At 51.8% G+C, this 27,811-nt stretch overlaps 1 protein-coding gene across 8 annotated transcripts in view; it reads left to right on the top strand.

Annotated features, from left to right (window-relative positions):
• Positions 1 to 22,899, top strand: part of CHCHD6 (coiled-coil-helix-coiled-coil-helix domain containing 6) — a 239,866-nt gene extending 216,967 nt beyond the window's left edge. For 4 of the 8 annotated variants that reach the window (XM_032340026.1, XM_032339850.1, XM_032339604.1 and 1 more), the window contains 2 exons: positions 19,865 to 20,000; positions 22,686 to 22,899. In XM_032340026.1, coding sequence (XP_032195917.1) covers positions 19,865 to 20,000; positions 22,686 to 22,714 — 165 coding nt within the window. In that variant the 3' untranslated portion in view covers positions 22,715 to 22,899. Of the gene's footprint in view, positions 1 to 7,204; positions 7,256 to 13,788; positions 13,856 to 19,864; positions 20,001 to 22,685 lie in introns of those variants that run through there. The other 4 variants (XM_032339512.1, XM_032339341.1, XM_032339678.1 and 1 more) reach the window with 3 other exon arrangements.
• The last annotated feature ends 4,912 nt before the right edge of the window (positions 22,900 to 27,811 follow it).

Here is a 27,811-nt window from a genome sequence, read left to right as displayed (position 1 = left end):
ATTGTTGACTAGGTCTTAAGTCTTAGTCTCACTCTGACCAGTCCTCAAGTCCTAGGCTCACAGGATGACTACTCTCCAAGTCCCAGACTGCCGTTCTAGAGATGGAGACAGCGGCACACAGGTGAATCACGGAAGTGCAGCCTGGCCTGGTTGCCATGGTAGAGGAGTGTAGGGTGGTAACAGTTGTGACTAAAGGCTCTTTGCATTCAGGTTTTGTTACTGTACAGATTCTTGCTACATCAGCTCAAAACCATGTGCAGCTTAGTCTAAATGCCTATTTAAGCAAAGGCCAAAAGTCTGTTTGAAGATAGAAAGGGAAAAATAATACAAAGCTTGCAACTAGTCATGGATGTAAAATTTATGACACTTCCCATACGGGAAAAATGAGTAGCGAAGCTGCATTTATTTGTTCAAAAGTAGAAATGCATCTTGAGGAATTAAAGAAAATTACAAAAAGGTGATTATACAGCATAACAAATCTCTAACATGGATTAAACCGAATTGTTGAGGAGATAAAATGCCAGCCTCAACATGCGTTTCAGAAAAGGGAAGAACAATGCTGGGTTGGGTGGGGAGAGCTAGCTCCTGCTTTTGCTTGGTGCTGATGTGGCAGGAAGTTGCTGGTTCACGGCCCAGGAATTCACAGAGATGGAATGCCTTGGTCATTCCTGGACCGTTATTTCCATACTTGACTTGTGTAAGGAGGTTTGCATAAGACACTTCCAAATCAAATAGCTGCTGGCACCTGAGAACCCAGCTAGGACTCTGTGGTCCCACAACCCTGGAGCAGCCTTTCCTGTCTCCTCTGGCACTGCCAGGGGAATAGTCAGGCAAAGCTGGATTTGGATCCTCCTCCTGTGACTCCCTAACCTTGGGTCCCAAGACAGTGGTTCACCTGCTCTTAATCTCAGTTTCCTCATCTGTATTCATGGGGCGGGGGGCGGGGGGTGGTGATACTGCCCTTGCTAGCTGGAGGAGGAGACAAATATGAGCGGATGTTTCTAGAACACCGAGACAAAGCTTGGCACCAAATAAGGCCCCCCAAGTTGTTAGTCCTTGAGTATTTGGATAATGCCACTGCTAGCCATACGTAGCTATTATATTGGATTTTAATGACCTAATACAAAAAAAGAAGAACATAAAATATCTCAACATGTTGCTTACACGTTGATATGATAATATTTGATTAAATTAAAGTAACATTAAAATGAATTTCATTCATTTCTTTTTATTCTTACTGTGGCTACTGGAAGATTTTAAATTCCATATATTGCCCATCCCCTATATCTGTCATATGCCGCTGCTGGTCTCTGTCTTCCCGTACCCCTTGTCTGCCTCCCTCCCTCCCTTCTTAGTGTCCCTGCCACTACTTTGCAGGTGTCCAGCTTTCCACACATTGACCCTGTGCCCCATGCCTCCACGTGTAGCCCCCCTTCTCAAATGCTAGACAGCCTGGCATGGATGGGTCTCCTCCTGTTACGGTTTACCCTGACAATTACCAAAATGAAGGAATTGCAAAACGCCCCCCCCCCACACTTCAAATACAAAGAAGCTCCATAAATGAAATTTAAGTGCCTTTGTCAGGGTCAGAAACCAGTTAGTTGATTGGGGACCAATCTAAATCTTTTGGCTCCACACCACTGGGATTTTCACCTTACCGTATAGCCCTCCAGTTTGTTGGCTGAACTACTACAGGGTCTAAGCTGGCGCTGAACTCAGCTTGCCTGCAGACTTTGAGAGACTGACCTCCTGAGCACCCCAAAAAGTCTGGACAGTGCAGTTTGTCAGCAGTTTGGGCTGAGAGATGGAGCCAGGCATGGTGCCATCCGGAGGACCAGTGTGCCTCTGTGGCTCGTCCAGGAGGAGGTGGGGGGAAGATGGCACCTTCTAGTTCTGGCCTCTGGAGTTTGATCTGGGTGGCCTCAGGCAAGCTACTCTATCTGCTTTAGCTCCCTGTGTTCATTTGTGCGAAGATTGAATTACACTGTGAGCAGTGGCAGTGGGGTCCATCTTGCCCTCTGTAAAGGTTCCAAACGTGTCCATGGGCTGTCTTGTGAATCAGTGGTCTCTCATCACATTTCCGTCACAGAGCAAGGGTGGCCCTATATGTTTTGCATCCAGGTGACAACTGTGGCCAGAAGGTGAGGCATGTAAGCTTGAAAGGGGCTGCGGGGTGTGTGTAGAGAGGTAGTATCACAGGGGCCCTTTCAGTCTCTTGCTGGGGTAGCTGGAATCACAGTAACTCTCGGTGCCGAGGCCCAGCTCAGGGTCCCTAAGTCTGGAATCCTCAGGGTGTCCTTCCTCAGAGCCATGTGACTGAAACAATGAGGGATTCCCAGGCCACGGAGAGAGAGCCCACGGAGAGAGAGCAGGCTGCAGATTATCTCACTGCTCAGCCAGCCAGCAGCAAGTCGTGACCCCAAGAACCCAGAGAAACAGCTCTTCCTATCTGGGTCACCATATCCTTACTCTCCCGATTTGTAAAAGTACAGGCTGCAAAGAATCCATTTCCATCAAGGGAAATTGGCAAGGGGCCATGAGCTTGTGACTGGTGGCCTGGGGGCAAGGAAGCCTATTAGCAAAATGACCCTCCTTGAGGCCAGCATTGTAGGGAAGGGAGTCCAGCAGCAGCCTGAAAGCAGAACCCCCTTAGTTCCAAGACCAGCTCCTCTGCTTGCCCGCACTGACGCAGCACAAGTCAGTCTCCCCGCATGTTTCCCAGCTGTGAAATGGGGCTAAGAGAGCAACCCAGTGAACTGGCATTTAGATCACATGAGAGCATGTGTATAAAGTAGTAGACAGAGGGCCTGGCACATAACAAGGCTTCAATCAATGGCAATTCATCTTACTTATTACCGCTGTCGACTCTGTTCGAATCCAACATCCAGCTCTGACTTCCAAGTTGCAATCTTTTTGTGCCATCAGCCACATTAAAAGACCCATGCCAATAAGGTTTTTAAATGAAATGCCTCTCATAATAGATAAAATCCCCGTACCTAAGACAGCCCAGTGCTTAGTCAGGAGAATTCTCCTGCCTGGGGCCGTGCCACTTGGTAACCGCAGCAGGCCACGGAAGGAAAGGTCAGCCCTGCTGCTTTGTCTGCGGGCCCCTCGGGGCCCTCTTCCCTTAGGACCACCTGCCTCTTAGCCTCTGCTGCTCCCCCACAGGGGCTCTCCCCACAAGCTCTGCATGCACACCACCAGGGGCGAGGCACTCGATGCCTCCCTGCTCGAGCTGTCCAGACGCCGTTCTGATTGTCCCTGTTCTCCCTGCACTGCCTATTGTCTCATTCTTCCTTTTGTTCCTCTTGCTCTTTGGTGCCCCTGTAAATATTTCTGTGCACAGAAGAGGACAACAGGTGGGAGGGCACTTGTATTTATGACCCTTCCCATGGTTCGGGCAAACCGCGAGGCACTCTGAATGTATTATCTCATTTATTATCCCTATTCTGTGGACAATAAAATTGAGAGTCCTTGAAGTGAATGGGCTTGCCCAAGGTGATAGAGCTGATGAGCAGGAGAGTCAGATTACAGCCCACAACAGCTGTCTCCAGAACCTACTATTCACAGGGAGGTGTGGCTAGGCAATGCAGCTGGGGCCTAACCGTGGAATTTCGAATGCCAGGGGTTTGGGCTTTATTTTGATGCCTTGGGAAGCCATCAGAAGTGTCTGCTCTTTGAAACGACATGATCAGATGTGTGTTTTAGGAAGTTAACTCTAGAGGTACTATATTAAGTCTGTTAAACCACAACTCTCCATCCGATCCTTGTTCAGCTGCTAATTTTTAAACCTGAGTGCAGGAAATTACATTCATCTCTACCCGATTTCATGCTCATTTCAGCCTGTTGTTCCAGCCCATCTCTCAGTCTGCATGTGCATGTGTATGCATCCAGCCCATCTCTTGGTCTGTGTGTGCATGTGTGTGCATGGTGGAGGGTGGAGGGGTGGGGGAGAAGTACATACCCCAGGAGAAGGGGAGGAAAATGCCTGAGATGGCTTCCTGCCATGCAGCCACTAGCTCGTGACAGCCATGACTTGTGACAGTGTAGAAAGCATGAATTTTATCTCTCACATACCTGGGCAGTGATGGAACAAGACGCGAAGCTAAAATAACATGACTGATCTTTTAACAAATGCAGCAGACTATACACATATTCCATTGACTCTATCTCAGAGTAAATTGATTTGGAACTTCAGAGATAAGTACAACCCTTATTCACTCCTTCTAATTCAATAAATATTTAGTTCCTACTGTGTGCAAGTATTCCTTTACTCTGCATTTCATGCCTATCCATCTTCATCCTCTATAGTCTGTAAGTGTTTGTATGTGTACAGATAGGTAACAACACTGTGAGAGATGAATAGGTCCTATGCTTGGTCTCTACATGTAGATTTTGTGCCTACCAGTTGTTTGATATGCTTTCCAGTGTAGCATCTTAAAAAGATCAGTGATAAAAAATATTTAGATGAGTATATATTGTTATAGTTTTTCAAAATGAGAAAGAGTTACATTTTCTGATTGGAAAATGACACCTGAATATTGTAAAAAAAAAAAAATTCAATGCAGCAAAATATAGAAGTAGTTTTAAAAATCCAGAATCTCTCAATACTTCTGTTTTGGTAACATCACTTTTTACTTATAAGAACATAGACCCACTCTTGCCTGTAAATGAGATCACGAGCTCTTGGGAAACACACCATTCCAGGATCTTCCATTTCCCCTCATCCGCGTGCCACAAACCTACTTCTTTGTCACTCAGTGTAGATTTAAATCTTCATTTTCAGTTACTATATTATTCTTCTACATGTCATAACGGAACTTAAGTCACCAGTCCCCTTATTGATGGGTCCTTGGGTGTTTTCCATTTTTTTTTCCAACATAATGAATACTGTGACACACAGCCTTTTCTGTCTCTGTGCACTTGCTTAAATCCTTCTAGAGAGAATTATTGGGTTCAAAGGATGCACACACACAAAATCATATATTTATATGTATTTATGTATTTACATTTTACCAACTGCCATCCAGAACAATGGATGTGTTGTACCAATTTTCACTGTAGTGATGCTAGAGGAGGATGTACCTTTTCCCAAGACATAGCAAGCACAGGATTTTAACAGTATTTCTAAAAAAAACATCTTTGCCAACCTCAAAACCAGTCTTTCACTTTTAAAGCTCCTCATGTCTTCAAGCATTAGTGAGGTTAAACCCTTTTCTATGTTACTGGCCATTTGTATTCCTTCTTTTATGGATTACTCACGGCCTTTGTCCATTTTTTCATTATTATCCTTTTTAAAAGGTCTTTGTATAATGGTGTTAATCATCTTGTTTCTTTTTCTTTTTTTTTTTTTTTCTTCTTCTTCTGTTTAATTTTTAGTTTACTTTCTGCTCTTCAGAAGCTGACTTGGGTATAGAGATCCAGTATGTTGTTCATTTTTCTGTTTGTGGCTCACATTACAAAGGTCTTCCTCCCCCAGTACCCATATTTTTAGGACTAGTACCTCTGTGATTTAATTCCTTGTCATTAAGTTGTTGCTCCAGATGACCCCCCTGTGATTCATTTATGTGTAAGATGTGAAGTACAGATCCTCCTCTGTTTGTTTCAGGTTTTTTTTTCTCCAGATAGGGAGTCCTTTGTCCCCTTAGCAGGAATATAAAATTCCATCCAGTCATATGCTAAATTCCTTGGGTCTATTTCTAGACACTTTTCCAGGGCCAATCCTGCACATTTTAAATATGTTTAAAATACATTATGCAGCTACACTTATTTAAAAATAATAAATATCTAGCAGAACAAGTTGTTCTACCTTGATGATCTTCTCCCCATTTGTTTTTTTTTTTTTTTTAGATGAATTTAGAATCACTTTGCCAAACTTCCCCTACCCCACACCCAACTAGGGGGAAGAAAAAGATAAAAATAAAGAAAGGCTGGTGGTCTCTTTGTGGGGAAATGTACAGCCTTTTGTATGCATTCAGGCCTCTCAAATCACCATCCTTATTGTGGTTTTAGTTTAAAATAATTGTAAACCTGTAGAAAGGTTGCAAGAATAATACAAAGAATTCCTGTGTCTCCTTATAACTCAGCTTCCCAACTGTTTACACGTTGAGAGTTTGTGTCCTCACTTTTCCCTCTAGGTGACAATATTGTCTTCTCACATGGTGACCTGAGAGTACTCTAGTGCATCAGTTACCTCCCAAGGATACGTCCTCCATGGCCACCACACACCTCTTCCAATCAGGATACTGCCCTGACTAACCCTAGATACAGACACCTTTTATCTGCTGCCTAACCACACCTTTTTCTTTCTTGTCCAGGATCCTTCCCAGGGCTTTGTGCTCTGCCCACTTATCATGTGTCACACAGTACCCTTCAGTGTGGAACAGTTCCTTAGTCTTTCCCTATCAGTCATGACCTTGGCAGTTTTAAAGAGTGCAAGCCTTTTGTTCTGTAGGGTGACCCCAACCTGGGTCCACCCAGTATTTCCTCATGACCAGACTCAAACTGTGCTTTCTTGGCAGGAAGACCTCAAAATGGTGCTATGCCCTTCAAGGTGCCTCTCTTCCTGCCACTAGTGATGTTGACCTACCACTGGGTCACATTGGCTTCTGTCTGGTCCCTCTGCTGCAAAGGCTAGACTTTCCCTTTGTATCTGACTAGAATCTTGTGGGGAGATACCCCATTGTATACCAATATCCTGATCCTCATCAGACCTCCACCTAGCAACCTTAGCTGCCAAGGATGACTCTCACTGGAATCAGCCTTGGAGACAGTGGTTGCCAAATGGAGATTATTTCCATTGTTTCTCCTTCCATTTATGAACTGACACTCTATTAAAGGAAGAGTTTTCCCTTCTCCCCAATTTAGTTAAGATATTCCCTCATTATGTTAGTAAAGAGTCAGGGATTCAGAATTACTCATTCAGTTCTGATGTATATTCTTATTAATCTGATGCTCAAAACATCCTACTTTGGGCCCTTCAAACAGACTCTTCTGTCATTTTAACGTGTCTCTTCATTCTTTGAGGATTTTGCGACTTTCTAGCAAAGGTGTTCCAGAACTATCTTGTTCTTCCCCAGTGCCAGCCCTGGAATCAGCTATTCCTCCCAGGAGCCCTGTTACTTTGACTGGAGAATAGTATTTAGAAACCAGGATCTGGGCACTGAGTGTGCTCATTGTTACTGGGGCGTGTCTATGCTTCTAGGTGCTGTCCAGTGGGTAGAACCAAGAACACATGTATTATGAGCAGACCTACGTAGGTACTTGAATTTATGTGAGTACACATATACATATGCATACATCTGGAAGATTTATTTGTCTGTCTGTGTATATAAAGTCCATATTGGTACTTCCAATTCTAATACCATGAGTTCTTAGTAGCCTCTCTGTGTTTAGAGGTTCTTTGTCAGAGAGCAAGAGGCTAGGCTCCCATTCTCTTCAACACAGACACCGATTTGCTTGATCACTAAACGTTATGCTCAGTTTTACCAGCCTCCCTACCACTGGGGCGGCCTTTCTACCCACCATCTTTGTGTCCCCACCCACTGCCCTCGTGGCACGCCTCTGCCACTACTGCCCAGTAGCTCCTCCTCATCACCCCCTTCCTCCAACTTCTGCTGGGAGGGCAAAGGAAGAGCGAAGGCTGAAGGAAGACATGCCCCTCCTTCTTTTTTTTTGAAAACAGCTCCAGTTCTTCAGCAACCTGGGCGTGGTGAGGACACAGAGGCCTAACCCTCCTCCCACCGCTGTATGGCTGCAGGCTATAACTGCACCCTCCCCCAGCTGGTTTTGGCTTCCTCACCTTAGATCAGGTTAGGTCTGAGGTCTCACTGGATTCCAGCAACCTAGGGCCAATGCTGATCACACCAAGGGAAATCAGCTCTGCTTCAAAGCCAAGATGTGACTTTAGAGAGGAATACTGATTTTTCTGGGTGCATGAAGAACACACTGCCAATAGCTCCCTTCTGGTCCATGGCACATTTGACGTGCAGAGAAAGGTGACAACCTTAGGGAGCCCTTTTGCCCCTTCTGCTGTCACTGCCGGAGGTAGGAACTGCCATCCTTCTTGTCTCCCCTCACAGTGAATCAGGCCTGAGAAGAAGGGTTTCACATCCTTCAGCGTCCAGTTGGGAAAACCAGCAGCATGTGTGTCCTGGGCAGAAAGGGTTGCATATGAGATCCAGGGCTGACACCAGCTCTGGAAGAGAGCATGAGGTCAGGACTACTGCGGGAGGTCAGAGGACAGACTTGGAAGATCTCCACCTCAAGTAAGAGTTGCGGGGAAGCTGTTGGAATTCTCTGGAATCTCTGAGAGGCTCCATCTGGCCATTGTCTCCTCCATGCGCTGAGCAAGTGGTTGTAGGGAGCTGGCCAGGAGCTGCTGCAGGTCACCTACCCCACCACAGCCACCCCTGCGGAGGCTCCGCCTTTGTTCCACTCTTCCAAATCCCACATGGCTCCTCTGGCTAGTACGCTGCAGCCTGGAACTCTTCTGGAAAGGGCTGAGGTCTGGGAATTTGGCAGGGCTGTGACCTATCTATGCACTCTCAGGGCAGTTCCAGTCAAATCTCTCTTCATCAGACTTCTTACTTAAGCAAACCGACAAGACTTGGCGAGACTGCCCAGTGTCTCAGTCCCAGGGACACCTTGGCTGGTAGGCCACCCACCAGAGATTCCTATCTCTTCTTTGAGTGGCTAGCTCCCCTAGGCTCTGTGGTCAGGGACACTGCCTACACCCCTCCCTTGAGCTCAAGGAGCCCCTTTCCATAGCAGCGTCTCCCACCTCGGTCCTGGCCTACGAAGAAGAGCCACCATACACCTTCCCAGGTGCTCCAGGAACCTCCTCACCACTGTGTCCCTCAATGGCTTGGGAACAGACTGCCAGGGCTGGGTAAGCAGGCCATGCATCCTAAGTCCAAGCCCTGGGTACCTTTCTGCAACACACCCTGTGCAGAGGCAACATGACAGCCTCCACCAGCTAACCCCACTGACTTGCCAGTCAGAACTCTACCTCCCCATCCCACATTGGTTTCTTCCTGGCTTCACCCCTTGCAGTTCTTTGATGTGAGTATGTCCCCGCCAGTGGCCAGTGGTATTCTCATCTCCTCAAGGGCAAGTGCTTTTGCGGGTCTGGAAGCAATCAGAAATTAGGGGTCTTGATGAGACTCTGTTCCCTGGAAAGGGCCTCCCCCAGGGTCTTCAGGCAACAGGAGGCTGAGCTCCTCACAAGGCACCAGTCAGGGCGGGGTGGAGGGGCAGGCGCCTGGGTGGCTCAGTCTGTTGAGCATCTGGATTCAGCTCAGGTCCTGATCTCAGCGTGCTGGGGTCGAGCCCCATGTCAGGCTCTCTGCTCAGCAGGGAGTCTGCTTCTCCCTCTCCCTCTCCCTCTGTGATTTCTCTCTCTCTCTCTCTCAAAAAAATTAATTAAAAATTCTTAAAATGCGGGGGGCACCGATGGCTTAGGTGCCACAGGGAAGGGCTGGCGCTGCTTCTGGGCCTTGTAGATGTAGGCAAGCGGGGGTCTTTGGGGGGGCAGGGCCAAAGCTTTGTCCCTTGAGGGTCTGGTGCACTGTAGGCCCTCAGCAAATAATTGCTCCTTGACTGAGGGAAGTACTCTTTGTTTACTGGGGGTAGTCAGCAGGGTTGGAGGCTTTGTGAGATGAGGGAGAGTTGGGGCAGTAGGGGGCAGGTGGCTTGTGTGAGAAGGAACCCGGTTCTCAATGAAGCATTGCTATGAGGTTGGTCGGAGTGGCTTCTGAGAGCCTCCATCATGGGTACATATGGCAGGGGCTGAGCACATAGCTGGAAGGTAGGCCTTCCTTCCTTGGGAATTTCTGGACCTCTGGCTAGTGTGGGCAAGGAGGTGGGCTGGAGGGGCAAATGAGAGGGAGGGAGGTCAGCCATCCAGGACATGACTGAAGTTGCTCAGGTGAGAGGTTGCAAGAGGTCAGGGAGAGAAGGGTGAGGAAGGGATGGGCTGCCTAGGCCTAGGGATCCTTGAGGTCCTCCACGCACTCCCTGATGTTGACTCCCCGTCTGGTGAGTGCCCTGCTGGCAGGGGGTGCGTCCTGAAAGCCTCCAGCAGCCCTGAACACTGCAACTGTGCACTGTACCCCAGCTGCGCAGACCCCCCACACCAAGGCCACAGCCACTGAGGGACCACGCCGTGGGTCTCTCATGGGCAGAAACAGCACGAGAAATCTCTTCGGCCCCAGGTGGTCTCAGTGTGGCCCTCCTTGGACATGGCAGCACTACCAGTTCCTCCCTCATCACAGACACCCAGAAGGTACCAGCCCGTGTCCAGCCCACATGGCCAGTGACTCGGGAGGCGTCCTTGGGAAGAAAGGTGCATCCTCCATTTTTCTTCCGGCAGAGGAACAAAGCCAGGAGTGACCCTTTCCCCACTGCGTGTGCATGGATATGCATATGAAGTGATAGTCCCGGGAAGGATCCTGTCACAGGCAGCCTCTCCTTCACAGACTAAGTGGCAGCCAGGGGCCAATTTGTGTTTCCCTGCCTCTTGAGAGCAGAGCCCTCCCTTGGCTCTGGGCAGAAGGGCCACTTTGGCAGGCCCTGGCTCTGGGAATAGCTGCCTCCTGCCCGAGGGTTGGGGTAGCCGGAGGCCAGCATCGAGCAGCTGATAGTGATCCCCGGTGGCAGGCTGATCGATGGTGGGATCTTTGGGCTCCACTTACCCGGGCTGAATGGCATATTGTCGATAGCAGCCAGTTAACCAAGTCCTTGGTAACCAGCTGGTCCCTTCAGCACCCCATCCCTAGCTGCTGTTAAAACAAAAACCTCTCCCGAACAGCTAGATTGGACCTGACGAAGATGAATGTCTAATTCACTTGGAATCTCCTTACTGCTGCCTGTAATAAAAAGCCTGCTCCATATATTCACCCCCTGCCGATGTTTCTCTGAAATTAAATATCAGGAGGACATATAATAGCCCAATTCCACACCAGGCCAATATTATCAGATTGATGTCAGCAGTGATAATGGAAGAAGGATAAGTTGATGAGATTTCATTTATTAAATAAGAGCACACGGAGGTTTGGGACTGCGCATGCGAGGACGCTGAGCGTGCTCAGGCAGAAGAGCCAGCTGGGTTTGTTCACAAGGTGCCCCCTGCCAGCTCCTATGTGGGGGTGACACGCCCCCCCCACAAGCACCCGCAGGAGGTACTGCCCCCATGTGTTGCCCGAAGCTGGCTTCCCTGGTGGGACTGTTGGCCTCCTTTCCTTTCTCCTTCCCACCTTCCCGCTCGGCTCTGCTGTGTGTCACCAGCTTTGTGCGGCCTCACATTCCTCATCTCCGCCCCCACTTCTCCCCCTGTGGGTGTGTACCTTGGAGCACCCCCCACCCCACCTTGAGTGGCTGGCCAACTTTAGCTCTACTCCGGAGCCCTGCCAACCTTGTAGTTTGGGGCAAATGTCTTTTGTTTCTATTTGTATCCTTGGTTGTTTCTTCTTTGGGAACTTTTTGGAATTTTCCAAAGGCCAAATAGAGCTCAAATGGACCCAGGAAGAGCTGGGAGAACAGGAGCTGTGGAGCCAAAACGCAGCAGGCTCATACCCTTTCTCCATCTCACTACTGTGTGACTGTGGGCAAGTCACTTCACCTCTCTGAGACTAGTGTCCCCATCTGTAGACTGGGACGGTAATGCCCAGCTCCCAGGTCAGTTGTGGCTATGCTTAGGACCTGGCATGCAGTAGGCCCAAGTATTGGTTTCAGGTGACCAGGCCCACAGGCCCACCCAGATGTAATCTCAGATGAGACCAGATTTTCTACCTGTGCTAGAAATGCTGGAAATCTGGGCATAGAAGCATACCCCTTGTCATCGCCCCCCCTCCCCCATAGCCTGCCCCTCAGCCCAGGAGCATGTGGATGAGCTCTGCAGATCTGGTCATGAATGAGAGTTCCCCCACTCATTAATGAGGTGAAGCCAGTCAGAGCTACCCAGTGCTTCTCTAACTGGTGACCACACTGGTGACCACACTGGGGTGGCAGAGGTGAGACTCTGTGTCAACCACAGCGCCTGGAACTTGATGAATACTCATTGAAGTGTGGCTCCTGTGGCCAAGGAGCCCTCTGTCACTGAGAGGGGCACATTGCACCTGGTTAGAGGGTAACTAGTGATTTCACCTGCCTCCCACTAACACCCTCCCCCCGACCACCATTCAGCACTCCCAGCTCTGCCTCCCAAGACTGGATCAACCCTTTCCTGCAGGAGTGACTGCATGCATTTCCTGGAGCAGCTGTGACAAAGCACCGCACTCAGGAGCCTTCAAACAGAACCAGCTATTGTGCCTTCCGCTGGGCTTCTGGTGTTGCCCGCAGGCCTTGGTGCTCCTTGATTTGCAGGTGTGTCACTCCGGTCTGTGCCTCTGTGGTCACGTGGGCTTCTTCCTCCTGGTGCATCTGTGTCTCTGTGTCTCTCCTTATAGAGAGAGAGTTGGGGTCCTCCCCAGCCCAGAATGACCTCTTCCTAACTATCTGCAATAACCCGTTGCCCATTAAGTTTGCACTCGGATGCTCCCAAGGACGTGAATTTTGGCGGGAGGCTCTCCGATCCACTGAGTTACATGTGTGTCCACATACTTCCCAGGAGCCCTTGACCCCAGCGGTCTCATCACCTTGTCTTCTCTAGGCAACAGTCTTTTGTATACAAGTGGCAGACAACTCAACCCTAGCTCCCCTCAGCCAAAGCTGGTGCTACAGGAAAGCTAAAAAGTCGCTAGCTGAGAAGTTCAGATGATGTGAGGGTCTGTTCCATGTGGGCCATGGCCATGGCTGTCAGGCCCAGTTCCTTTTCTCCTTGCAGGGCGTGGTTTTAGCCCTGGAGCTTTCACCGGGCCCATGGAGTTGTAGGGCTGTGCTAGCCTGGGCTCAGTGATGTGGACCAAAGCCCGCCTCCCTGGCCAGTGCGGGCAGAGCATGTGGAAGGATGTGGAACTGCTGGAAGCTATGGTGGGTGCGTCTGCTTCATCTGGTGGTCTTGCCCTGTGACTTGGGTACAATGATAGATGCATGCATGGGACACTTGCTGCTTTCTAAAGCTGAGTTCCCTTCCCTCCTGATCCCCCTGTGTGGCAGTCTTAGGAATGGTCTTCTGGGCTCTCCCGTATGTGGAGAGAGGCTGGTAGGTGTGGCCGAATCCAGTGGTGTGTGCTGTTGGAATGCATCAAGGAGGTCCCTGCAGTTAAGGAAGGCTACTCGGGCTTCGCCCTGGGGGGGGGGGGGGGGTAGCAAGATCAGAAAGGACCAGACACAGACAGGAGCGCCTGGCTCCATAGGGCATGTCTGGGATACTTCCCTGTGGTTCACTTGTGTCTTGGGGGAAATGAGAGCCAGGCCAAAAGGCCAGCAGGCCCCTTAAGGCCTGAGACTAACCCCCTCACTCAGCTTGTAAGGTGCTAGGGAAGCAGCCTCACCTCTTAGGGCATTCAGGCTCGTTCGTGGTCTAGTAATACCAACTGCATGGCTAAACATAGATGATCCCACCAGGGTGTGTGGGGCTGCTCAAGGGCCAGGGGAACACAGCGGGCATCAGGCCTAGAGGAAGGCTCAGACCTGATTACTGGGTCTGCTTGTCAGAGGATGAGCGTGAGCAAGCTGCTAGGTCTCTCTGAGCCAGTTTCTTCATTTAACATAAACTAAGGGAAAGTCTTGTTCCCGCCTTATAAAGTTCTTCTGGTGATTAAACGAGGTAATGCTTAGCACAGGTTCCAGTGAGCTGTAATCACCCAAGAAAAAGGTTTTTAAACTGGCTTGCTTTTTTTTTTTTAGAAATCTGGCCTGCTTTATGTTCTAGAAAAATCACCAATTACAGGAAAGAGGATGGGGTAAAGAGAAGGTAAGGAGGAGTTTAAGCATCTGTTGTCATAATGATGGGGACGAGGAAATAGATGGGGGGCTTCTGGGAGACAAATCCTGGGGCACCTTTGGTGTGGTGGGGAGGTGGGAGTGAGTTGTGAGGGAAGTCAGGGACGACTGGGCACCCGGCCCGTCTGGCCAGTTTAAGAGTGTGCTGTAGGAGGCAAAGTGTGCTGTAGTGAGAACCAGGCCCGCTTGGTCCCGGTGGGCCGCCCAGCCACCAGTGCCCACAACAGCCTAGAGCTCTGCCATGGAGCATGGACTGGGGGCCCCAGTGCTGTGGGGAGAACAGCGGTCACAGCTCGCAGTGAGCAGAGGAGAGGGGCTAGTGGAGTAGAGTCAGAACAGGGCCTCCCAGTCTCTGGGGATTGGTGATGCTGCTGGCCATAGCAGGACTGTGCCAATGGCCCCGAGCCTGAAGAGCCTCACAAGGCTGACCAGGGGACCAGGGGTCAGTGCTAGGTAGGGGAGCTCCGGGCAGTGCTTCTTAGAAAGGAGAGCGGCTGACAGGGAGGCAAGAGGCACACATGGTTTGGGCTTGAAAATTTTTTCAACTTTTTGGAAAAACGAGTGTGTTGGTGGACAAAGTAGAATGTGAAGCCAGGGATGCCGTGGTGAAGAGGTGGCTCTGTGCGCATAGGGTAGTGAGGCCAGTGCAAGAGACACGAGGAAGAAGACCATGAGGCTATAGGGAGGGGCTCAGGTGAAGGAAGCTGGTGAGGCAAATGAGAGGCCAGGGGAGCTCAGGGAGAGCTAAGGGGAGAGGAAGACCCTCTAGAAGGATCATTATGGCCAATGAGAAGGCCTAGGGGTCCCTACTGTGAGAACCACTCAGATGAGGGGCAGGGGAGGCCGGAGACAGTCAAATGGGGCTTCTACAAACAGGAGCCAGAGGCCCAGTGGAGCATCTGAGGGAGAATAAAAGACCTTTGGCAATGCAGGATGGTTGGAAGGGAGAGCAGTGAGTGCCATCTAGGTGTGCCCAGGTATACGGGTAAGTTAGATCACCAGGAGCCGGATAATGAGTTTCTGAGCTGTTTGGGATGTGGAATGGATACACCTTCAGTTTCCAGTTTGAACGGAGAAAGGCAGGGCTGGCTTAATTAGAGGCAAAAGGGATACATTAAGAATGAAGGCAGGAGCAGCTATATAGACTGAGGGTGGGAGAAACATCTAGAATGAAGGCAGGGGAAGCCATCTAGACTGAAGGTGGGAGAAACAACTAGGATGAAGGGAAACATCTAGAACGACTCCAAGTTTCCAACTCAGGTGGCTGTCTAGAAGGATAGCCATGCCTGCCACTCATGAAAGCAGGAAATTAGGGAAGGAGAGGGGTTCCTTGGTGCTAGACGGTGAATTCCATTAAGGAAATGAGGCATCGGTATAACACAGGGTGCTTGGCTTGAAGTCTCCAGGGGCCTGATGGATTCCAAAGTCTTGAGGTCCATAGAGTAACTGTGGAATGGACCTGGGGATTGGAAGTGGGAGGAGGAGAAGTTCCAGGTTGGGTGGGAGTGATGGATGAGCTAGCTTGGGGGTTGCATGGCAACGGTAAAGGAGTACAGGGCCTGTGTGCCCAGACAGGGAGGGGAGGGGAGCAGGCGACCCAGAGGTGGAGGGGTTCCCAGCATGTGGTGCCCAGTGGTGAGAGCAACTCCCGCTTTTCAGACAGGGAGCTGGACAGCAATGGGAGCATCCAAGGAAGCTCTTCACTGCTGGCCTTGATGGCCTGACTGTGGTGCCACTGGATGGGAAGGAAGGGTGTGTTTTCATTCCTGGCTAATGCTTTGCCTTTTTCAAGTATTCTTTATCACTGCTCTTATGGAAACAAGGAGATAGATCTCGGGTTCATGGGCAGCATGAGGGGAGAGGGGCTCCATGATACTGAATGCCCAGAGGTCATCATGACATTGCCGGTCTTTCTGAAGCCCTCACTCACTCCCAGCATCTGTGCTATGCCCCTAGTCGGTCCTCTGGGGACCACTTTGCTGAGTGGACACAGTGATCTCTGCCACCTGCTCATCGTGAGCCCCACCTATGGCCATCACGCCAACCCTCAGGGGAGGCAGGGTGTGAAAGCCCTTTGTGCAGAGGAAGCAGTACTCATCCATTTCTTCAGTGTGTGTGACACCACGCGACCGGAAAACATGCTGGTTGTTGAGGATTGATGCCCACTTGCCGAGTCTCAGGCAGCTCTGCTCAGTCGGGCACCCCCTCCGACCCCTGACCACACAGTGGGAAGTGGCAAAGCCAGAACCTTCCCCTGGGTTTGGGGCAAAACGTGTGTTTTCCCATTGGTCCACAGGGCGTCACACTCATGGGTCTGCTGGATCCTGGGAGAAGATACACTGTGATGGGTACTGTAAGACTCCTGGGGACAGAGGCACCAGTGAGACCTGGGCAAGATCTGAACAGTCTCTGGAAGATGCTAGAGCTTAGGTTACAGGGAGAGGGACATGTTCAGAGAAGTCCTGCCTTTGAGCTGACCACTGGAGTCCCAGTGTCAAAGCCTCCTCGTCTGGACCCTTCACCAAGTGCCCTGTAACCCCACCCTCTCTTCTTCAGCTCTCCTCCCACCCTAGCCCGACCACTGACAGCCAGGTTGTTGGTGAGAGCAGCCCTTCATGACACACTCTGTCATACACATGCCTATCCGGCCTTCATCAGCCTAGGGCAGGTGCTGTTCCCATTTGCAGGTGAGGAAGGTAAGGGCCAGAGAGGTGAGCCCCCTTCCTCAGCAATGTGCTCTCGGCCTTCTCACCTGGGTGACGTTAACCCCCTCCAAGCCACATGGACCGTTAGGTCTAAAGCACGGCAGCAAACTCCCCTCAGATAGGGAAGCAAGATTTATCTCAACCCCTGGAAAGTTCCTAACAGGCTATGGATACATTTCTTGTGCATTTGAAAAGCAGCTCTTCCTAAGACTTGACTGTTTCTCCCTATCTGTGCTGATTGGTACGTGGGGTAAACAGGGTTGCTGTGGCCTGAGGCAGGGTGGTTCTATGCTTGGATAGAATGCACCTGATTTCAAGAATGGCTGGACCCCAGGCCCTGCCCTGCCTTGCTTCAGAGAAAGCCTTGTATTTGGAGAGCTGTGCTCTCACTCTCCTCCTATTTCATTCAGAGCCATTTAGTGGACAAACGGGTGAAATTTCTTCCAGCTGACATTTGCCTGCCATCCCATCTCCTCATATTGTTCCTGATAAATCCCAGAGGAGAGAAGCCTCTGGAGTCCCAGAGGTAATACTGGTGTGGAAGGGATGGATTTCGCCATGGCCCAGTTTCTCCCAAACTTGGAGCCCACTGAGGGTTCTGTGATGTTTACCCACAAAATGCACAGGAGCCTCTATCCTGGGACCTGAAACCAAAGGAGGTAGGCACTGACAGAGAGGGACAAGATCTAAAATAACTACTCTACCTTTGCACAGCCTGCAAAGTGAAAGCCAGGGTCCCTGTGGCAGGTCTGGGGAGGGCGGGGCCGCTCATGGGGTCCGAACTAGGGCTCCAGGGCAACTTGGCCATACCACCTGGCCCAGGCCCCTCTTGCCCCACCTGTCCTGTTTCCCTATAGACCTGTAGGCCTCGTACAGACTTAGGGCTACAGCTCTGCCTCCACTGAGTCCGGCACTTCCACTGATCACGGATGCCAGCAGAGTCCCTGCCAAATGCTGGGCGGGAGCCAGGAACAGGATTCATGGGGGTCATGTGATGGGGGGGATGCTGTCTCAGGAGGTACAAAAGGGGATGCCACAAAGCCTGTGCCCTCAGGAGCTATAGCAACAGGGACCAGGAAAGAGCCACAGAAAGATGTGACCTCATGGGCTTCAGCCCACCAAGAGCAGGTCTTGATCTGGGAAAAAACAAGTTCTATCTTCCCCAGAACAGAGAACCAGGGAGTAAAACAAACAGGGGAGGATAGTTGAGATGGAGGGCTGAAAGCAAAAATCTGTGCGTTCCCAGTGTCCTAAGGGAGGATGGCAGAACAATTGGAAGTGAAGCAGTTAGCATAGCTGTAGAGAGAATTGTCCAAGATGAAATGCCCAGCAAAAGGCTGAAAATACACTTTGAAAGACTCACAATTAGATGCCACCAAGTCAAAGTGTTTTTAAGTACAAGAATGGAGAGCCAATCTACAAGCATTGGGGGGAGTCAAGGGGCACCCCAGTGACCCCAGTTCTGGGCACAGCAGGCGGAACCCAGTAAAGCGGGTCTGGAGAGGAAAAGCGTGAATCCTAGGAGACCATCTGCCCCTCTATGTGCGAAGATTGGAGGCTAGTGCTAAGACAAGACCCCATGTGTCCTAAGTAAGAAATCTGTAATACCTCATCCATGCCATGTGGACACAAGGCAGGACCGTGATCTCAAGGACTAGAGTGGCGTGGTACTAGAGGACTGGCCTCAGCTCCATGGCTGCATATCCTCAAAGCCTAATAGAATCACACATTGTTGGGGCAGAGCCAGGCCAGCATAGCCTTGGGAGCCATCCTTTCTGCTCCCCTCCCTTCCAGGAGGAGGAAGCCTCCATCTACCACCACCTATTCATTTTCCTTTCCTGAGAAAGCAGGCCTGAGGATGATGGTAGCCAACACACGGGGATGGTGCAGGGGAAGGAAGAAGCACCCAGGCCCGCGTGCCCTTGTTGGTGGCACAGCAATAGCAGAAGTGCCACCTCCAGGCTAGTAAAATGAGATCAGTAAATACTGCATATCTTACCTGCTAAGCCGCTGAGTATTCCATTGCTTGCTGTTCTTAACTGATGAACTCGGTCTGTTTGAGTTAGTTTAAAATAATAATGATGCTACTCCATTCCAGCACCGACTGCATGGCTGGATTTCTAAAATATAGAGACACTGGACTTGGAGAATGATGAACCCACAAGTCTCCCTGCTGCGTGACAGAGACAGAGCTACGTCAAGCATCAAAGTGACGGTCTCATGGCTGAGAACCTCCAGGAATGGCTTTCTGTATTTTTACAGTTCCTACCAAGTGCTCTGGCCATGAGTGGTATTTGTTCTGAAAGGTCGCATCAGGTGTCGTGGATCCGTCCCTGGCAGCGAAGGTTCCCGTGTGGACCTGGCCTGAAAAACCAATCTGTGGAAACAGTGCGACCAAACTCACATAAATATGTCTGCCCCCTTTCCACTTCCCAGTGTGCGACATTGGGCAGCTTACTTAATCCTCTGTATCTCAGTTTCTTGATTTGCATCAAGGGATGAGAAATCATAGCACGTACCGCTCAGAGCTGCTAGGAGTCCAAGAGTAGGATGATGCCTGACATGCCTCGTGAGTGTGTGCAGGCGTGTGTGTGTGTGTGTGTGTGTGTGACACAGTGCACGCATGCTGGCGGGAGGGAAAGGAGAAGGGAGAGGGGGCAATGGAAGGAGTCGGGAAAGAGAGAAACTAGTCACGCTGGTGATCTCTATTAGCATGATCTTTATTGCACTTGGTTTTGTTTTGTATTTTAGAAAACATACTCATTTTTTATTTTGTAGGTTCTGAACCCACTTGGATAAAGAAAGAAAAAAAGAGTAAAGCATCCCCTCAGTACTGCAGAGGTGATCTCTAGGAAGTGAGGTTCTAAAAATGTTATATATTTTTTTAGACATTCCTATACTTTTCCAGGTTTCTTCATTGTGCATGTATTGGGTTTTGAAATCAGATTAACAACTTCATATGAAAAAAGAGTTGCAGGGTGTGTGATCACACAGTCACAGCCAGGTGTACCCCTGAGGCAGGAAGAGTCAGGTGGGGGCACAAGAGGCTTCCAGCTGGCCCCCTTAGGGCCAGAGCCAGTGTGGATCCCAGTCCCCTTGGCATCTGCTGTTGTGTGACAGCACTCAAGCCCCTGCGTCCCCTGGTTCTCTCTCTGAGGGGTAACTGGATGATGTCGGCCACCAGGTGCCTCGCCCATGGTGTTGAGTGAGTGAGCTGATCGCCCTCCTGTCCACTAGGACCGAGCCTCAGGCCCACCTGCTCTCTGTCCCTGCAGGCCCCGCAGGATAGAGCCCGTGTGCTCAGGGCTGCAGGCCCAGATCCTCCGCTGTTACCGCGACCACCTACAAGAGGTGCTTCTGTGCTCGGACCTGGTCAAGGCTTACCAGCACTGCGTGAGTGCTGCCCACAAGGTAAGGCCATGCCCTACCCTCCCTGCCTGCGCCCCTGGGCTGCTGGGTGTATGGGGGCAGGGCACGAGTGCTGTACTCTCTTGGCCTGTCTTTGTCTGCTAAGTCAGACATGGTAACCCCAAGCCTCTGCCTTTTGCACAGTGATAGCCTCAGGCCTTCAATTTCCTCTGCACTTCCTGGTTCAGATGTTCTGCGTTGCTGATCCCATGACTGCTTTCAGATATCTGGGTTAGGAAAAGCGGGCCCAGGCACTGGGCCCCACTAGACTGGGTCCAGGAGCAGCTCTGAGTAAGCTCTGGGTCTGGGAGCATCTGTGGCTCCCATGTTCAAAGGACCAGTCACCTAGAAAAGGGCACACATGTGCCACCTACTTCTTAACCTTTTAGCAGTTGGGGGTGGGAGCTCAGAGGAGGGCCCATGGTGCAGGGTAGGGGTCCCAGAAAGGGCAGGGACAGCCCTAGAAGAAGAGCCTCTGGGTTCAGGGAGGTGGAAGAGTGGTGTGGCAGGCAGGTGTGGCCTGCCTGAATGTGCGAGGGAGCGAAGGGTACCTCTCAGCCCATCTCACTTCTGTGCTGGTCTGCAGGGGCATGCTGGCAGCCAGCCCCTGGTGAGTGGGAGGGGGTCATAGTGGTCCTAGGTCTCACACATCCCCAGCCCTCCTGCAGGGAAGCAGTGGGGTATCCTAGATGTCTGAGGTTGACTGTGGGCCTCCCCTGAGACCTGGTCCCAAGGTCTTGCCCTCCGTCCCTGACCCTCCCAGCCAGTTCCCAGTCCTGTCCTCTCACCTCCCCACTGTTGCTCTTCTAGACAATTCCATCCCTCTTCCCAAGCCCAACAGTTCATAGCCCAGGCTGGACCTGGCCCCTCCCCGTCATTCACTTGGGGCACCTGGCTTGGACCTCTCCAGAAGTCTGACACATTTGTTCAAAGGACTGGAGGATGGGACCTTCTTCCCATAGAAGAGCTCCTTTTGTCTGAGTAGGAGACAAGCTGCTGGAGGTAATGATGGTGGAGAGGCTGAGGCCAGAGGTCAGGTGGCCCTCCAGCTAGATCTGGCAGTCTCCTCCTCAGTGGACCCGCCTCACCAGAACCCTCCTCACTCTGCTGTCAGCTTGGGACCTGGGAGGCGAAGCTGCTGCCACACTGGCTGCCTCTCCCAGACAAGGTGCAAGTGCCTGTCTGGGCCTTGAGGCCTGCTCCCTGGAGGAGGCAGTGGGACAGCCTGGAGCCCCGCAGCAGCTCCGCACGGCACTGGCTAGGCCCAGAGCCTGGGTAGATCACGATTCCAACCTGCTGTGGAGCACGGGAAGCTGTGCTGCCAATGGTCCCTGCAGCACAGAGCAGAGCTAGGCCAGACGCCCTGCACCGTACCACGTGGCTGTGGAAACAAGGGGCCCTCCCGCACCCCTTTATATCTACCAAGGTGCGTGTGAAGGCTTGCACAGGAACCCTTGCCCTGCTGGGATCTGCAGGCCATCACCCAGGCTTGCACAACATGCACCTAACTTTCTACTGAGCAAGAGACTTGGGGTCCTGCCGTGGCACCCCCTTGATTCACCACAGAGCACTCTGGCACCCCTCAGCCCCCGACCGCCCTCCCTCTCTTCTTCCTTCAGGCCCATGGCCCCAGGGTTTTCAGCCCCTCCCCCAGCAGAGTATATCTTTAACAAACACATCTCACCAATATATCTTCATTGCACTGAGGCAAAAATGTGATTATGAAGGAAGACAGATTGCATTTAACTCCAGTGTGTTCTATGTAGCTCTAGCACGCCTGAGAGAGGCTCTGGGGCACTGCCAGGCCTGGCTCCCTCCTTCCCGGCCCCCAGCCCCCAGCCCCCGGCGTTATTAAAGCCTAAATTGGAGACTGAGCAACTGGCAGCAGCCGAGGCCGGCCCTGCTCCCGCTGCATATGCAGCGTTCCCTCGGAAGAAGCGTACTCCCCCTACTCCCGCAGGGGCTCGGTGCACAGACACACACATTGCGCCCTGTGCTGAGATGCAGCAAGTGTTGCTGCCTGCTGCCAACTTCTGCCTCAGAAACCTCCTGGTGGAGCCAGGGATGGGGCCTTGAGCATCTCTGATAGGGATGTGCTTCTAGAAGCCCCAGGTGGCAGGAACCCTCATCTCTGGCAGACAGAGTCCCGCCTGGTTGGAAGCCCAGGGTGGGAGGCACCTCCCCGGAGTCCCTGCCAGCACCTGGGTGGTGCCTTCCAAGCTCAGGGACGTGTACATGTGTGTGGACGTGGGCAGTGCTTCGGAGGCAGGTTTCCAGCAAGAAACAGCCTGATTGTGAGGGCTCTCGCACACCAGAGCACTCTCTCTGACTGGCTTCACTGAGAGAACTCTGAGTGGTTAAGTGAGATAACAGGGGAGATGTTGGTGAGGCAAGGCAGCCTTGGGCTGAGGCCTGCCCCTCTGTAAGGGGAGGCAGGGAGGTCAGATGGATACAGGGTCCATGTTAGCGGGCTGATGCAGGTGTGTGTTGGGTGGGCACCAGGCACAGAGGTGAAGAGAGCCAGTCCCAGGTCTCAGGGACTGGCTGGGGAGTATTCCTTCCATTGAGCAGTGACACTGATGGGGCGTCCCAAGAGCCAGGGGCCCTCTTGGAGCTGAGGCCTGGAGGATGCACAGGGGTCCCAGCAGAGTGAGCGGTGACTGAACTATGACCTGTTCTCCTTTGTAGGGGTGAGGAGCAGCTGGCCCTGGCAGTGACTTGGAGCCCTGAAGAAGGAACCAGTTATGGGACCACAGTCCACAGCCCCCTAGGCCACGGCCATTTTCTCCTGGGTGCCTATGGATGCCTCTGTGCTTGGGGCTGCCACGTGTGTGAAAAATAGAGTATGTGCCACGGTCCAAAAACAAATAAAGCAAATGTCTTTGTTTTCAGTCATTCTCTCGGCTGGCAGACAGCCACTGCTGCCTCCTCTCTTGTACGTACCTGGGCTGGACCATGGCAATGCAGGCTGAATAAAACAGGCTGTTTCCCTTGGGGAGCACCCAGCCTAGCAGGGGACACAGATGTGGAAACCCATGATTATGCTGCAACAGCAAAAGGCCAGCCAGAAGCAAGTATGAGATGCAATGAAGGGAATGCAGTTCTTTCTAGGGATGGAACAGAGTGAACAGGCCAGCTTCCTGACAGAGGTGCTGTCTGAGCTCCAGTGTTGAAGCCGAATGGAGGACTTGCTGGGCAAGCCAGAGGCTGGGTGAGTGAGACCCTAGATGCCCGGCTCAGGGGGCACAGAGCATGAACAGCTGGGCTTTGCAGAGAGCAGAGTGGGGGCTGAAGGGGTAGCAGGGATGCCAGGCCATGGCATTGGGGGGTCCCTCTGAGGCCACCATGGTGGCTCTCAGTGAAGATGGGATCAAGTGGGGCTAGACTGAGTGCCAAGGAGAGCCCTGCGGGCACTCACGGGCATTTTAAATGGGAGACAGGTGGGCCAGGTCAGGGGACAGAGGTGAAGCTTAGGAGCTGAGATTAGCATTAGGGTACTGTAGGGGAGGATCAAGCATGACTTCCAGATCTCTGGCTTAGGTGCTGGTGATTCTAGGGGCTGAAATGAGGGACACAGGGACTGAGAAGAGCAGAGGACAGTGGGGTTTGGGATGGCTCTGCTCAGTGGGTGTCCACACACCAGCCCTCCAGTCCTTGACCTTCGACAGGATCCCTGCTGAGGCACCTTGGCCACACCACAGTTGCACCCAGCCTGGCCCAGTGCTGTGTGAGGGAGGCAGCCAGAGGAGTTTGGGGTGGGGCTTCTGATGCACTCACTGCTCTTCTGGTGACCTTGGATTTCCTGTGAAAGTTCCTTTGGAGAGCCTCTAGCCATCTGGAGCTGAGAGCCTGGATCTTGACTCGGGCTTTGCAGCCCAGGCATCTCTGCTCATCCCCAAATTCTCACACACAAAGCTAAAGTTGCGGCTGGGGCTTGGCAGTGTCCTATTGTCTGGGCAGGTAGCACAAGGCAGCTTTGTTCAGCCAAGCTACATATTGGCTGAGAGGAAAAGAGCTTTGGGAGATGCCCTCTCTCCAAGTTCTGGGTCAGCTTGCCAAAACACACAAGGAGGCATTCAGAGGGCACACTGAGGTGAACAGCCCCTGTAGGTGGCAGGGGACCCTTGCCCCAACCTCCTCCCAGCCTCCTCCAGCAGCCCATGGAAGGGCTGGCCCTTTGTAAAGCCAGCATGGGAGGAGCAGGGTCACAGGTCACCTGTATTGTTGACCTGAAGTGACATCAGAGCCGTCCTTCAGCTGGAAGCTGCTAAAGACCTTCCCAGACTCCTTCAGAAGCCGCTGGCATCCACGGCTTTGCCCACCTTCCCAGTCCCACGGGAATATCTCCGACTCCATCCTCCCACCCAGGAGTCCACTGAGGGCAGCCATCCATGCATGTGTATGTGTGTCTTGTGTGTGCACATGTGTAATGTGTGTACAGGTGCACGTGTGTATATAGATGCGTGCATGTGTGTGTACACGTGTGTCTGTGTGTACAAGTCTGTGTGCGTCTGCCCATCTGTGTGTGTGTATACAGATGCCTTTGTGTCTGTGTACACTTGTGTGTATGCAACAGTCTATACATGTGTGCTGTGTTTGCACAGGCAGCCACCACGCTCACCACCTGCTAATACTACTGGGCTCTCTCCACCTGGATCTCAGCCATTTCCCCAACTTCCCCCGAGTCAGAACCAAGGTTCTCTTCTCAGATCCCCACCTCTTTCCTACGACTGGAGACTAATGGGTGTTTGTTCAGAGCCACTGTACCATTGTGTTGACGTGTGAAGGGGAAAGGCATGTGATCGAGCTGCAGGCTCTCTGTGCGTGTGTATGTGTGCATGCGTTTGTGTGTCTCCTATGTGGACAGCCCTTCCACATGGCCATATGGGTAAGAGGTGTGTCCAGCACTGCGTGGACCCGGAGGCAGCCATTCCTGGGCTCAGGTCCCAGCCACGTGGCTGTTGAAAGGGAGTGTTAATACCCATCCTACCTGCTTGCTAGGGGATTAAATAAGGTGTTAGCTGTGACTTCCGGGGTCCAACCAGGAAACCCATTATTTAAGCATTAGGAGCTGTATACAGGAAATTGACCACAAAGAAGACAGAGAAGCTGAAACCCCAAACAGAATGGTGTGACAGCCCAGAAATTAGCTGACAACGGGAAGTTCACATCACCCAGGGCTTCAGGGACCAAGGGAAGAGGCACGGTGACCCAGTGGAGGTTGATAGCACAGGAACCCTGCTCACTTGAGCTGGAGCCACTGAAGGGGCACTGCTATACAGGTGGTGGCTGCTCGTGGCCTCTCCTCTCCTCCCATCCTCCAGCCTCATTTGTGCTTCCCGTTAGCTGAACCTAGCTGGAAGTGGAGGGCAAGGCATGACCCTGGCCCGCAGAAAGGGCTTCGGCATGACTCGGGGCTGCTGAGCGAGCACGTGTGCCTTTCCTCAGGTGCGCATGTGTTGTGGGTACAGATGGGTGTGTACACATACCTGTGCATGCATAGAGCTTAAATTGGCATGTGATGGACAGCTTCCAGAGGAGTACCAGTCATCAGCCCTGTTGGGCACTCCCCACGTGCTAGGTCCTCTCACACCCTTTGTAAATGCTAGCTCTGTGGGGTAGGGCCATTGCCGCCCCAGCTTTTCAGATGAGGAAACCGTAACACAGAAAGTGGAAGCAACTTGTCCAAGAGTACACAGTATGCAGTGCTAACACTACCTTTTTCTGGAGCAGGGGTCCTGACTGTGTGCTGGGCCAGGCCCAGGGACTTCCGTCTAGAGGCTTAACTCTATCTTGCTCCAGGGACCTAGCTGAAGGGGCCAATCCTGTACCTTTTCCCTTGTTTGGTCCCCCAGATGGGAGTGTGGACCCTGGCAAAAGATATGGCTGGAGTCCATTCCTTCCAACGTCATTACTGACCTGGAGAGGCCCAGCAATTCCAAGGTAGGGTATGAGCTGGTATCATCAAGGCAGCAGTGAGTCCCAGGGCAGGATCTCTTGGAAGGTGCTCATTCATTGGCCTGCCCTGTCTTAGCCACATGCCACCACCTCATCCACCCGCGAGTGGGTACAGGGATCGCTGCAAACATCCCAGGCCAATCCAGGTGGCTGAGGTGGGAGTGAGAGCAAGGCATGAAAGAAATGTCCAATGTGCCCTGGACACAGGAAAGTCAGAGTGTCACACAGATGTGGAGAAGACCCTCCACTGAGGCCATTGCCAGAAGGCAGCTCACATGACCTCTCTTGGGGACACGTTTGGTGAAATGCATCAGAGGCCTTTTAAAGTGTGCAAATTCACCAAAACAAAACAAAAACCACGCCTCCAATACCCCTCCCCCCCCCCACATAATCCACCTGTGTGTTGTTTACTAGAGATCTCACCTGAATAAGGGCACAGGCTAGTTGAAAGCAGAAGCACAGGGGCACCTGGGTGCTCAGTGGGTTAAAGCCTCTGCCTTCAGCTCAGGTCATGATCTCAGAGTCCTGGGATCGAGCCCCGCATCAGGCTCTCTGCTCAAGCAGGGAGCCTGCTTCCTCCTCTCTCTCTCTCTGCCTGCCTCTCTGCCTACTTGTGCTCTCTGTCTGTCAAGTAAATAAATAAATAAAATCTTTAAAAAAAAAAAAAAAAACAGAAGCACAGAAACAGAGGCATATCAGCAAACTCTGAGAAGGCTGCAATGGCTGTGTTACTATCAGCCCAGACTTTGGGACAAGGAGTGAATGAGCAACAGAGCCGGACAGTTCAAACACTAGCAGGGATGGCAGGCAGGAAGACTTGGAAATCCTAAAATGTGCATGCATCTCACTCGGCAAAGTAGACGAAGCAGGACTGACAGAACGAGAAGGGGGGAGAGCCAGATCCACAGACATCACCCATGACAGGGAGCTCACACGCCCTCTGCCTGGTGAGCCTAGATCAATGGCTCTAAGGATGAGTAGCCAGGAACCCGGCGTGGAAACAGGCTCTGTGTCCTAGGATATTTGTCCCGGCCTTTGCACAGCCTCTGGGACACCCACTCCACAGCATAATGTGGAGATTTGGGGCCTGGCCTTGGGGCCAGACAGACCCAGCACCTGCTCCAAGCCCCTGGTCAGCAGCTCCTAAGCCCCTAGGCCATTTCCTCTTCTGTAAAAGGAAGACAGTCATAAACGCCATCCTCTAAGGAGGTTGTGATGACAGGTGTCCCATGGTTAGTGCTCTCTAAATGTGAGGTCAGAGGACCTACCACCCAGATCCCCTTTAGGGTCAGCTGTGGGCAGACAGCCCTTGCTCCCGAGTCCTCTCCCTCTGGAAAGCACCTTTGCTAGGGAGCCACCCCACCTGAGTCACGCCCCAACAGCCCAAGAGATGTATCCAATTACTCCCTGATGGGGTAGGTGTAGAGACCCAGCTCCCATGCCCCAAGCTAGAGCAAGCTAGCAGAGTGTTCTGACCCGAGAGGTGGGCATGGCCTCATCGAGGCTGCTTGGCAGCCCTGCTAGAAGAAGCGGAGGCTTCTTCCCCTTACCCAGAAGTGTTGACCCCAAAGACACTTGAAGAAACATCCTGTAGGCTCATCTCTGCCTCAGAATTGGCTTCTAGAGAAACCCAAAGAGTTAACATTGTTCATGTTATCATATCTTAGGTACTGTGAAAACAATGGCAATATCTGCTCCATGCCCCCACGGGCTTCTAGTCTAGCAGGAGGAGGTAGTAGGAGTCATGTCATAATTCCAAAAGACATCAGAGGTCACTTGTAATGAGGCCCCTAGGGACAGCCCCCCGGGAGCTCTGAGCTCAGGGTGCTCAGGCTGTGGGGGTCAGGAGGGCTTCA

The sequence above is a fragment of the Mustela erminea genome, chromosome 1 (genome assembly GCF_009829155.1).
Source record: "Mustela erminea isolate mMusErm1 chromosome 1, mMusErm1.Pri, whole genome shotgun sequence".
Taxonomy (NCBI): domain Eukaryota; kingdom Metazoa; phylum Chordata; class Mammalia; order Carnivora; family Mustelidae; genus Mustela; species Mustela erminea.
Note: the sequence above shows the minus strand (reverse complement) of the source record. Positions and strands in the feature narration are given on the sequence as shown.